At 38.3% G+C, this 12,701-nt stretch overlaps 1 protein-coding gene across 9 annotated transcripts in view; it reads right to left on the bottom strand.

Annotated features, from left to right (window-relative positions):
- Window positions 1–12,701, bottom strand: part of carmil3 (capping protein regulator and myosin 1 linker 3) — a 136,183-nt gene that overhangs the window by 69,086 nt on the left and 54,396 nt on the right. For 8 of the 9 annotated variants that reach the window (XM_036138018.1, XM_036138017.1, XM_021310251.2 and 5 more), the window contains exons 11-12: window positions 10,837–10,931; window positions 5,578–5,664 (exon numbers count right to left, since the gene is read on the bottom strand). In XM_036138018.1, coding sequence (XP_035993911.1) covers window positions 5,578–5,664; window positions 10,837–10,931 — 182 coding nt within the window. Of the gene's footprint in view, window positions 1–5,577; window positions 5,665–10,836; window positions 10,967–12,701 lie in introns of all 9 variants that reach the window. The other variant, XM_036138023.1, reaches the window with a different exon arrangement.

Here is a 12,701-nt window from a genome sequence, read left to right as displayed (position 1 = left end):
TTACCAGTATATACCTAACCCTAACAGAAACATAATTGACACCTTAGTGCTAAACACAACCCCTAGCCCAGAAAAAAAGTGGGTACCAAAAAATGGTCCTCACTTTACATCAAAGTTCTCACTTTACTAGTAAAATGAGCAAGAAATGTTCTTGCTTGGCTTCAAGTACAAGAACAAACACATTTTACAGAAATCAATTACCCTACAATGTGTATTTTTGCCTGTAGACGGAAGCTGGAGTACCCCCGAAAGACCCCAGTCTACGGGTTTAACCATAGACCTTTCCGTCAACTGTGTCATCATGCAGCCCGCACTATTTGAGTAGCAAAAAATGACATAGTGGCTCAGATAACCACTTATTCAATTGAAAAATACAATCTCTGAAGTTCAAACATCTTACCTTAAAGCTGATGGACTAGAGCAGGCAGAAAACAACACTTGGTGCCACTCCTGTCTGCTAAACACAGGAAACTAAGGCTATATTTTGCACAGGCCCATCAAAATTGGACAACTGCAGATTGGTAAAACGTTATCTGGTCTGTTGAGTATTGATTTCAGCTGTAACATTCAGATGGTGGGGTGAGAATTTGTTCTCAACCAGAAAGCTTGGGCCTATCATGGTTTATCTCAAAGGTGTTAAATGGTGCATAGTCACGTTATTTGACTTTTTTATATGTGAGTAGCTCACTCTGGTTGCATACAGAAGTTTGTATGAAAGATTATCTAGTCCTGCTGCCATAATGTTTATTATTTTTGCCATTTTACGCTTTGTTTGTGTTCAGTTTGTTAGTAAATAAAGCCTTTCATGATTATTTCTAACAACAGAGGAAGTACAACACTGCGCATGCGCTGCGGGGAATAACACAAGAAAGCAGCTAACGGCTATTAGCATCTCCCAGCGAAACAATGAAGAAGGGTCCAACATCCAGAGAGAGAAAAAAACGTAAAAAAAAAACCATATGATTCCAAGAGGGCAAACACAGGAATGTCGCTGGGAATACAGTATGAACGTTGGAGTTCACTGAAGCAGACGCTAAACCTGCTGATTGCTCAGATGTGTCTGCAGAGTTGATTGATGTGAGTAAACGTTCTGATATGAGGCTCTTAAAGTGGCTGTAGATCGGCGTATTTAATTAACAACGGTTGGTCTTCGATCACGCGGAGCTGCCGCTTTACTGCGAGGCATTGCAGAGGGTCAGCCTGGGTCTGGCGTTATTTAAAAGTGATTCATTAATTACGCAAACTGGCATTATGATAGATATGCGATACTGCCGGTAGATGACGCCACATCTGTTTATATCTGCTAATCAAGTCTGGTGTGGGATTCTTATTTAGCCTAAAAAAGGACCATGAAAACACTGTCAAGAAGGAAGCTTGGTGTATACAGCTTTATTTTATCATGATCAAATGGCGTTTGGTCTTTTTATAAGCATATAATCTGGCTATATACCTTTAAGCTGATGGTGGTGATGTCATGGTGTGAGGGATATTTTATGGAGATGATTCGAACCACTTAGTACAACTGAGTGTTGTTTAAACAGCATCCCCTAACTTAGTTGTTGGTGACCGTGCCTTCCCTTTCTGACCACAGTGTACCCTTCTTCTAATGGCTACTTCCACCAGCATAATGGATCAAATCTCATACAAGTTTCTTGAACATGACAATGAGGTTATTGTATCTCACTGGCCACAGGTAATAAAGTGGCCATTGAGTGTCAACTTTACATGCAAAGCTATCAATGTGAAAGCACTTAAATTAAATCATGCAACAGGACGGTTCCCCCAAACAACAATGAATCTACAACGCAATGGCTAGAAAGGTAAAGCACTTAAAACTGAAGAACAGTTACAATCGTCCTGCTCTGTTTGAGCCATGTATCGAAATGCTGTGGAGGGACTTTAAGAGAGCTGTTCACAATCAATCGTCCACAAACCTAAAAAAAAAAACGAGGCAAAGCTGTGAGGAGGTATCTTCCATTACAGCCTCCAAAACCAGGACTGAAACTGGGTTAAGGCTCTGCAGGATTCAGTCAAAATATAGCAAAAACACTTTACCCCGATTGTTTGTGTCCTGCTCAAAACAACACATCTCTGGCTTTGACGTCAGCCATGTCTATGTGGTGTTGCTCTTCAGCATTATGTAGCTCAAGTTCACATCTTTCACAGAGCAGGCAATGAAAAAAATACCCTGTGTCCCACCAAACAAATCTGCCGTTCTGCAGGATAACAATCAAAAAGCTTAAAGGAGTTATAAGTATGATATTTACTGTATTCAACTTAAATCAATCTCTTTTGTCACCCCGGATGGAAGTAACATTCCCTATAAACAATTGGTCCTCTCCATCAATGTCTTAGTCAAGTTTTTTTTCCCGTCAAACCTAGAGATACCGTCCGGAACTACTTCGGTTCAGAGTGTAGCTAATGTTTACTTCCTGGTTCCTGGGCCACTCATATGAGAGTTCCCAGGGTTCCCAAAAACAGAGCGTAGCATTTGGTATTTAATTTTGGCAAAAGAGCGGCAGCCTGGATACATAGAAGCCAGTAAGAGAAGCAGACCAGAAATACAACAGAATGCAACATTATATACCTATCCTGTGGAAGTAAAAATTCAGTACAAAAACGGAACGTTGGGTAAACGGCGGGTCTTCAGGAAATGCATTGTGTTCGTATTGTTCCGATTTTAACCTCTACGTGTCATTAATATTACTTATCGTTCCTTTAAAGGGCCGACACATCTTCACCTCTGCACACCAACATACAATAACATTTCTCTATAAATAGGCTAAAACAAAGGAAAGAAAAGAAAGAGTTCTATGTGGTCAAAAAATGTGGTTTCATAAGTAGTTAAGAAAAATCCTGATATCCTGACGCAATGCTAAGACTTTAGTAAATTACATAAACCCAATAGGATGTCACATTTCTTTCCAAGTGACACATAATTCAGTCATTTTTTTTTTCTCTCAAACCTCATTTTAACCCTCAAGCCTCACTTAAAGTATATCTGGGTTTAAACCTCCAATGATGTAACAAACTGAAAAGGCTGGAGGATTCTTCTCTTGGGAGAGATGAAGGACGATTACTTCAAATCGTGTGAGATTCTAAAAGTTATTGAATCATCTATTGTCTACAGGTTTCAGCATTTTGGTTGAGTTTATCATTTAAAACAATAGTAGCACTTTTTTTTTCCTTTATTCATCTCATTTGTTTTTTCCCAACGTGTGAAATGTGATTGCTGAACAATGGTCTTGTTTTTTTTTTTTTTTTTTTTTTTAGTTTGTCCTCAGTACATGTTGCAACAAATTATGCAGATTATGCTGTTTTTCCTCAACAAATCCAGCTCACTTGTCCTTACTAATGATCAAAAGATTACTTATCCAGCAATTACCGGGAGGAACAGAATTCATATTGATCATTTTTATTAAGCATTTTTCAAGTAGCTCAGTGGAAAATGTACAAATCCCAGTTTCCTATAATGAGTAAATTGAACCAAAATTTCATAATTTGTGCCTTACCATTGGGTATATAGCCCAGCCTTTTGTAAATGCACAGGCCAAAAGCAACTATAACACTCACATTCAAAAGTTGATCTTTACTGCTTTCCCAGTTGAAAAATGTATCTATTTCAGACAACAAGAACACTAAAACTGCTTTGATATTTTGGTGAGAAATGCTTGTTCAGTCCTTTTCTTCTCTTTGTCTGACTAGACCATTGAAAAACAACAGCGCTCTGAGTGAGGCACTGTGGTTTAACTTGGGCAAGAATTCAAAGTCAGAGAGGAACAAGTACAATGTGTTCACACACAGAGAAGATGGATTCAGACCAGAAGAAAATACATACTGAAGTCTCTCACAAAGACTCATGCATAAAATCCTAAATTAGATTATGAATTTACCAGGATCTTTTAATACAAAGTCTCATGACAATATTTCTCGCTTTGAGGAATTCCCTCTCTCAGAGCAGCTAGCGTGACGTTGCGTAGCAAAAAATATGCACTGAAGAAGCCCTCCTAACCTTTAAAGCGTTTCTATGGCAGCATTTTGATGAATCACTTGAAAAAAAAACAGTGATATGGCCTTTCAGTTTAGTGCCAGATTGATGAACAAGACAAGAATGTCATGATAGAACAGTGGGAAATGTTGCCGTACACAGTGGATGACTAACATACAAGAGGATAATAGCTCGGGCATTTTTAGCCAGGAGAAACAACAATTCTCGTCAGGAATTAAATCCAGAACAAAACTAAAGGGCTTAATCACTTCTCTATAAGGAATCTGAACACAATTAAATTAGCTGTAGCTTAAAATCAAAATCCATAGACAGTGATCCAATTTGAACTAAATGATTATTTGCTGATAAACAATGTATTAATACACTTCCTGCTTATGATGTACAAACAATTTTTTCTACTTTAAGTGTCAACTCAAAACACATCTGTTCAAGAATGCCTACTCACTGTAACTGCCTGTTCATTGTAACTTTTTAATGTATGTTGATTTTATATTGATTTATGGTTGTTACCCTGTTGGATTTGTACAATGTCCTTGAGGACTCTGAAAGGCGCATTTAATTCAAATGTATTGTCGCCATTATTTTAAGTTTTCTGATAAACATTGTTTAATTCTCATCTTGTTTAGCTTAGATAAACCTAATATCAAATATCCTCTAATCTTTTGAGGTAAAAGACACCGTTTCAAAACTGCAGACATTTTTCATCACGCCAGTGCTACGGTTTAAGCTAATTGTAATGGGAAACTACCAGAGTGGCTGGAGTTATTTCCCCCTAAACAAAACATAAAAGCAATTAGATCATCTATAAACATTAATACATTTTAGTTTAAATTCTAGTACAATTGTGGTTCTATGGTATTTTTACTCAATACCACAAGAATCTTCGACTAGCCCATCTCTCAGACATGTTCAAGTTGATCTGGGAAAATATAATGTACATATACAGTGATGCTGTAAATGTGAAAGCCTGCCAAAGACTCAAACAGAATGACTCACAAGTGTAGTGCCATTAAAGCCATGATGAGAAAAAGCTGTTTAAACCCTGGTCTTAACTGTAAATGAAAGCAAAAATGCACATTATTTTTTATTCAGAAAAGCTGGGCAGCCATTCTTTAATATAGTTAGATAAGAAATAATTAGAAAATAATTAGAATAGAATAATTATCAGATTAATGTATCTATAAATACTACAGAAAATAAAATATATAAAAAATGTTTTGTTTTAAAGGAATATTTGTGGATTTACATTTGTACACATATAATCCTTTTGAATTGTGGATGGATGTATTGTTAGAGATAAAAGCAACTGGGACACTGCTTAAAATCCCATGTAGGCATTAGAGCAGAAAAAAAATGCACTGCTTATAATTCTGACCTGAATAAAATGAATCGTACATTCATGGGTCTGCTTATCTGTGCGAGAAAGGGGCGGATCAAAAGTGCTCGAAACATCGGTTCAGAACAGTGACATACCTTTCTTTTCTATTTGGGCTACGGCTCATTACATTTAAGAAAGGTCAGCTATGTCCTTGTGAACAAGGTTTGTTTCAAGGCCCTACTGCTCCTACCCTTGGAGGAGAGAGAAGTCTTGGAGAGATTGAGGAGGCGTAGGCCTTTGTTGAGCCGGCAGACTTGTTGAATGAGGTTGGAGACTCCTGGATGAAGACAAGGCGGTGAGGGGGAGAAAGAACAGGTGAGACAGGGCCTTCATTTAATAAAAAGATGACAAATAATACACACAGAGAGGGCAGACATATTAAATGTTAATATTTGTTTTTGTCTGAAAAATGTCAAACAATACAGAACTTTTTTTTTAATCATAAAGGAAGGAATGGTAGGAAGCTCGCTATGAAAACCATGGACATTAATTTCCTAAAAATCAACGATGGTAAAAAGGTATCAAATCATTGAGAACAAATGGTGAATTATTAAATGTAAAACCCCTCAAGACTGACACAAACAACTGTGTGATACAATTGGTTAAAGGCATACTTTTCAAAAAGAAATGTACAAGGCTGTGAAAATGTGTTTGTCCATTTCTCCAGTTTTTGTTTTTTCTGTATTTCATTTCTATGTTTTAGATCAAACACATTTTAATATTGGATAAAGGCAACTTGAGAATATATAAAAAAAAAATCATTTCTAATGATTTAATTCACGAAGGGAAAAAGGACCCCTTTGTTAATTCATGAATTAACTATGATTAATCTGTAATATTTAGAAAGCTGGGACCAGTTTTACACGTCAAACCTAGGACTGATTATTACCTGAACAGCGAATATAAGAAATACTCTAAATATGACCTCTCTGATGCCTAAAATGGATCAAAAAGCAACATGTTTAAAATAAAAAACACTCAAACAGTAGAAAAACAAAGTCATAGACATCTATCAGGCTGGAAAATGTTACAAAGCCATTTGTAAGACTTTGAGATAAAAGCAAACCAAAGTGAGAGACATAATTCACAAGTGGAAGAAACGTGCAGGACAGGTGAACTTTCCCAGGAGTGGGTGGTCAACCAGAATAGCCCAAGAGCATAACAGTGATTGAATTAGGATGTCATCAAACAGCAGTGAATCTAAATCTAAATCACTGCAGACCTCACTGCCTCAGTTAAGGTCAAAGTTCAATATTTTTCAATAACAAGTAGACATGGCAAAATCCTGTAGACCAACGGCATTGCTGGCTGCAAACAAAAAAGGCCCATCTTATATTTACCAAAAACATCTTGGTGACCCCTGCGACTTTTGGAAAAAAAATATTCTGTGGACAAAATTTGAACTTTCTGGAAGGAGTGTGTCCTGAGACGTCTGACTTAAAACAGCATTTCAGAATATAACCACCAGTCAGACTTGGTGAGGGTACTATGAGGGTTTGGTGCCACATAGCTTTCTCCAGGCCAACATGACATGCCTGTCGTGATTTAGGTTTTTGTTTGTTTGCTTTGGACTTTTCTAGAATGAGCCCTGTCACCTCTCAGCCACCACTTCCGCCCTGTTGTGTTCAGCCCACACTGCTGTACGCTGTCTGTGTCTGCGTGCTACAAAAGTCTGCCTTATTTTCTCCGTGAGTTCCAGGCACTTGTTCTGCCCGTTTCTGGTGGTTCCTCGGTGCGCACCATCTGTTCTGGACAACTCCTGCCTTCTTCATGGATTCTGGTCTGCCACTGTCTGCAACCCCTGTTCAAATTTGGTTCTGCCATTCACCCCACCCGCACCCTCTGGTCTTCTGCCCATTACCGCCTGCCTCATCTGCCATTATTCACCTTGTACAAGAAGTAATAAAAAAAAAATGAAGCTCTGTCTCTGGGTTAATATCGGGTTCTCCAGCTCGATATTCAGATTTTTTTTCTCTCCACTGGAAAATCTTGCAGGAGAATTTCCAGCCATCTTTACAGAACCTTCAGTCGAATCACACACAGCAGGAAAAATGATGAGGGTGCCGTGAAGTTTTATAAAAACCTAACCAAAGTCTGGATTTCGATTGAAATACTGTAGTATGACCTTAAACACACCAGTCATACAGTTCTGAAAAACAGAGTGGACAATATTCCTCAGTGATGATGTTAAAGGCTTGTTTTCGACAACTCTTCATGTCAGCTGTTGCTGCTAAGAGGGGCACAGGCAGTAAATAGGACCAATTTATTTTTAAATAGGGTCATGTTGGTTTGGATAGCTTTTTCTTCCCTAATTGAATGAAATCATCTTTTGAAAACTGCTTAATGTATTTACTAAGGTTATCTTCATCAAATATTGAAATTAGTTTCATCTGATACATTTGAGTGTGGAAAAAAAGGCAAAACCAGAAGAAATCTGTGAGGGGGGGCACAACAGTTTTCACCATGCTGTATAATTACCTTTTAAATTTTTTAATAAAAGAAAATTAATGACTAAAAGAGGACACCAAACTACTTGTATATCTCTTTTCCTCCACACACAGACCGGGTGGATAATCCCAGAAGCAGACCCTGTGCTAAGCCAAATTAAGCGACAAAGTTTCAGTTGAGGCTTTTGTTTTTTCATCTACTGCAATTGTGACAGCAACATAAAAGCATCTTCTTTATTAAAAATTAGTTTATTTTCATATCGGGGCTTTTATCACTCAGTCTTCAGATCATACATCTTATTTAGTGGCTGCCACTGTGTTGCGTTTGTAATCACAATAAAAAAGCGTGCACACTGTCCGTACTCATAAACACATGCCCACACACCAGGGGGTGATAAGTGTGAGCACAAGGAATCCACTGAGGCAAGTGGAAGTGACAAGTGTCAGACGGAGGAAGACGGTGGGGAGGAGGGTATAAATTAGCTAATGAGGGTTGCTGGTGGTGTGTGTAAAAGCCTGGCTCTGGCTTACACAAAGCCTATCGCAGCTTCCTCAGACGGGTAAGCAATATAAGGATGTTAGATTGTGAGGGATTAAGATGGGTGGATGATCTTCCGAGGCTCAGGGATTGTAGGGTCGTCCAAGGCAATGGCCCCCAAACTTCGTCCCACGAAATAACATTAGAAGAGACTCATGCACCCGGCATTAGGTTGAAAACACGAGCATTCCTGCAGAGTTAATTAAACAGGGATAGAATGACAATGAAGATAATCAACAGGCGATGCAGAGGTCTTTGTATAGATGCATGTATGAAAAGGCACAAACAATTTCCCCTCGCAATCTGATATAACATCCAACTAGACCTTTTCTCTTCTTTGCTATTGTTTTTATGTGAATTCAGACATGATTTGCCATCCATTAGCCAGATGCAGCTTAGAGCACAGAACAAGTAAAGTGTTGCTTTTTCCTGCTAATGCCTCTCTGTGTCATCTCCCCCTTCTTCGCTTCCTACTTAATGTTTGCTGCAAGCATAGCTGGAGGTATTGTTTATGTCTTTCCGTATGCCTGCATCTGTGAAACATGAAGTTGTGGCGCATTTTTTGAGCCAAACCTGTAATCGTCACAGAACGAGTAATGTGGTTTGAGAATATTTCAGAAAAAGTGTTAGGGTAGCTTATTACATGAAAAAAAATGACACCCATTACCATGTCAAACTCAGCTAACTAAGTAGTTTTATTTTTTTTTTAACTCTCAAGATAATTTTCCACACATGGCAGGGATGAGTGTGTTCACTGTCTGGCTAAAATTAACTTCTTTTTGGCATAAATAAGTTTGTAAAACCTTAATAAAAAGCCAATATAATATATACAGATCTGTTCATTTTACTTTTTCTGTTCATTTCATTTGTGCTAAAAAACAAAGGTTTGAGAAAACCTAAATAGGTGTTTCCATGAGATGTGTCTGTTTAAAAGAAGACAAACCAAACAATTCAAAAGGAATAAAAATAGCAGACACTGACTTCAAATTGTATCTTGTGACTGCAGTAGAATTAGATCTTTGGTCTTGAAGTATTAGCTGAAATAAAACTGAATTATTTGGAAAGTCGCTGTCATGAGTTATGAAAGATGGAGCTGATTTGTAAAGAGTGACAGTCTAAAAATCCACCTGTGTTTCCTTCACTTGGGTCATGTCAGAATAAAAATAACAGCAAAAAGAGGTGTGTGTGTTAAATCCAATTCCAAAATACTTTATTAATCCCAAAGGGAAATTAAATGCTGGTGTATCTCGTGTTAAGGGGTTTCTTCATGGAGTTATTGTAGATGGTGATGGCTGCAGGCAGGAAGGATGTCCTGTAGCGGTCTGTCTTACAGCGGATCTGTAGACACTCTGTTGTTGGACAACCGTTTGATTAAGAGCACGCTCAGGGTTGTCCATAATGTTCTTAATTCTATGAAGTATTCTTATTCGCTAAGTCATCTCCGGAGGTTCTAGAAGAGTACCCAGAACAGAGCCGGACGTCTTTATAAGCTTGTTGAGCTTCTTTAAGTCAGTTGTTCTGATGCTGCTGCCCCAGCAGGTGATGGCAGAGGAGATCACACTCTCCACAACAGACGTATAGAAGATCTGCTGCATCTTGCTGCAAACCCTGAAAGACCTAAGCTTCCTCAGGAAGTACACTCTGCTCTGTCCTTTCTTGTAGACAGCTTCACAGTTGCGTCTCCAGTCCAGTCTATTGTCCAGGTGAACGCCGAGGTATTTATACTCCACCACCACCACCTCCACTTCTTCTCCCAGCGGGGTAATGGTGTTGGTCCTATTTCTGTTTCCCCTGAAAACTACAACCATCTCCTTTTGTTTTACCCACATTCAGAATGAGATGATTGTTTCTGCACCATGTCACAAAGTGGTCCACCAGCTCGCTGTGTCCATCTCTGATATATGCAACGAGTGCAGAGTGTATAGATGTATGTATGGATCGGTATAAATGTCCTTAATATAACTGTAATAATAATAATAGTAATGCTTTGATGTTATATTGTGTCATACATTTTTGTTTAGAATTAGCCTGCGTCTAATTACTAAATGACAGTTGTGCTCTAAAAGACTATGGCAGATAACGTTTAGGTTTTTATTCAAGAGTTGTGTAAAAATCAGCTTATCATAGTATAAAAATATACAATATCGCAGTAAAAAAAATAAAAAATAAAACAGGCCATGATCAAGCGGTGGGAAAAAAAATACATTGGTTCACACTGAAACAAAAGGTTCAGGTTGTGACTACTAAAGAAAAAGAGAGCCTTTTATCATGAGGAGCGACTAATAATCAAATACCATTACAGACGGTTGAAAGAAACAGAGTGGAGGGAGCCGCAAGGACAGAGACTTATTCTGAGTTCTTCAAAAGCAAACAAAAGCTTTGCTCAAGTAATAGCTAAAGAACAATAGGCTGTGCCCACAGAGAGGAGTCAGTGGGAGGGAGAGTGAGTTCACCGAGTCGCTACCTTGGTTATCAAGTGTGTTATGAGCCAGATTGAGGGAGTGAATCACGGAGGCTGGGTTCTCTGATAAAGCTGACGCCATCTTCTGTGGAAAATCCCTGGAGAGAACAGGAGAAACAGGAAATTGGATTCCCTGGGAAAAAAAAGAAAACTGTAGCTTCCATGCTGCTTTCAACAACTGAATTAATCCGTCAAGACTCCTGCGATCACCTTTTACCAGCCACCAGGTCCGAGCAATTCCAATAAAGCTGTTTTAACACTCAAGTGTATTTTAAATGCATTTTGCTTCTGTAAAATTTAAGAATAAAGTAAAAAAGAAAAATTGTAAACTTGCACAGTAGCTAAAAAGTGGAACAGTTAGGTAAAGCTGCCGACTCTTCTGTCCCTGCGGGGTTTTTTTTTTTAAATTATTGCTCAAACAAATTTCTTTCAAAACAATTCCTGCTGTGCATTCCCTGATACTGACCCACCTGCAGAGGGATTTAGTTTCAGCTTCTATCATTTCAGTAAATGCAAACTTTGTTCAAGTCAACATAGCAATCAGATTTAAAATTTCAAACAGCGAAGGCACAGCAACTTAAGGATCAAACATTTCTCACAGAGCTTAAAGCAAGGACGTCACTGGAAGTTATATTTGTCTGCTGGCCAAAGACGCAACTCAGAATGAATACTAATGCTCGTCCATGGCTGCTGCTTGCCAGTACTTTTGTATAGATCGTTCATCCCCAAGTGCCATAACAAATCAATTATACAATAAGTGCTTAAAAACAGCCGCGCAAGTGTGAATACTTACAAATAAATGACATAAATTCCTTTATGTTGGGACATCCATCCAAATGTCTATTTATAAATATGCAAATTGTTTCATTACAGAAATTTGAGCAGCAAAAGCTAGATATGCTCTTTATCCTTAAACATCTATAGCCAATGTGTTTTTTTTTTTTTTTTTTCAATTTCCAGTGCAATCTAAGGGTTTCTGTGTTGTGTTATCTTAAAGGTCATAGCTACAACGTTGTCATCAAAACAATATATTTTTCCAAAATAACACATCCACAGAATGTCTAGAGTGGTGCAGAATACAAAGATATATTTTACTGAAAATAAATATATAGTACATAAACAATTGCTTTATAAATCTAGAAGGGTCCAAAATACAACGTCAGCACTAAAGGATTCTGCACCAGTAGGAATATTAGGATGAAGTCACATTAGGGGGAGTGCAGGTGTTGCCAGATCATTGCAGCCAAAAAAACGGCAAAACGAGGGTGAACATCAGTCAAGCTTTTGAGAGTTGGCACCGACTTAAGGAAGCAAAGGGGCTCAGAAGCCCCGCAAAGGTTGCCTCTTTCCTTAAATTAAATGTTTGCTAATGCTAACAAAAGGACCTGGCAACCGGCTGGTAAACAGTGCATCTGAATGTTGGAACGAGAGCCAGCGAGTGCGAGTGCGCCACCGCTGGCCAGGAGGAGTTGTAGCTTTTAACTTGTAGCTATCACCTTTAACATCTTCCTGTATCAGACTCTGGATCCCTCTGCACAGAGAAGGTCAAAGAAAGCATAGTGACAGAATGCTTGTTTCAGAAAGGTAAAGAGGACTACACATTTGTATTAAATTAAATAAGGAATTAATTCTTCCTCTGTGCCATTTGTGAAACCTGAGTAAAGTTTAAAAAAACACGGGTCGCGCACAGTTACAAAATAAAGCTGTGAATGCTTTGTAACAGGTTGACAGTTTTATACCTGTGTCACACTAGTTCAAACCTGTGTTTCTATGGCTCGTCTGAAAGATAAGTAAAAACCCTCCAGCTTTTCCTTTCTTCAATCTTTTTTCTCTGTTTATACAGTAAATGTTTGAGCTTTAAAGATGAT

Source organism: Fundulus heteroclitus, chromosome 6 (assembly GCF_011125445.2).
Source record: "Fundulus heteroclitus isolate FHET01 chromosome 6, MU-UCD_Fhet_4.1, whole genome shotgun sequence".
Taxonomy (NCBI): Eukaryota; Metazoa; Chordata; class Actinopteri; order Cyprinodontiformes; family Fundulidae; genus Fundulus; species Fundulus heteroclitus.
Note: the sequence above shows the minus strand (reverse complement) of the source record. Positions and strands in the feature narration are given on the sequence as shown.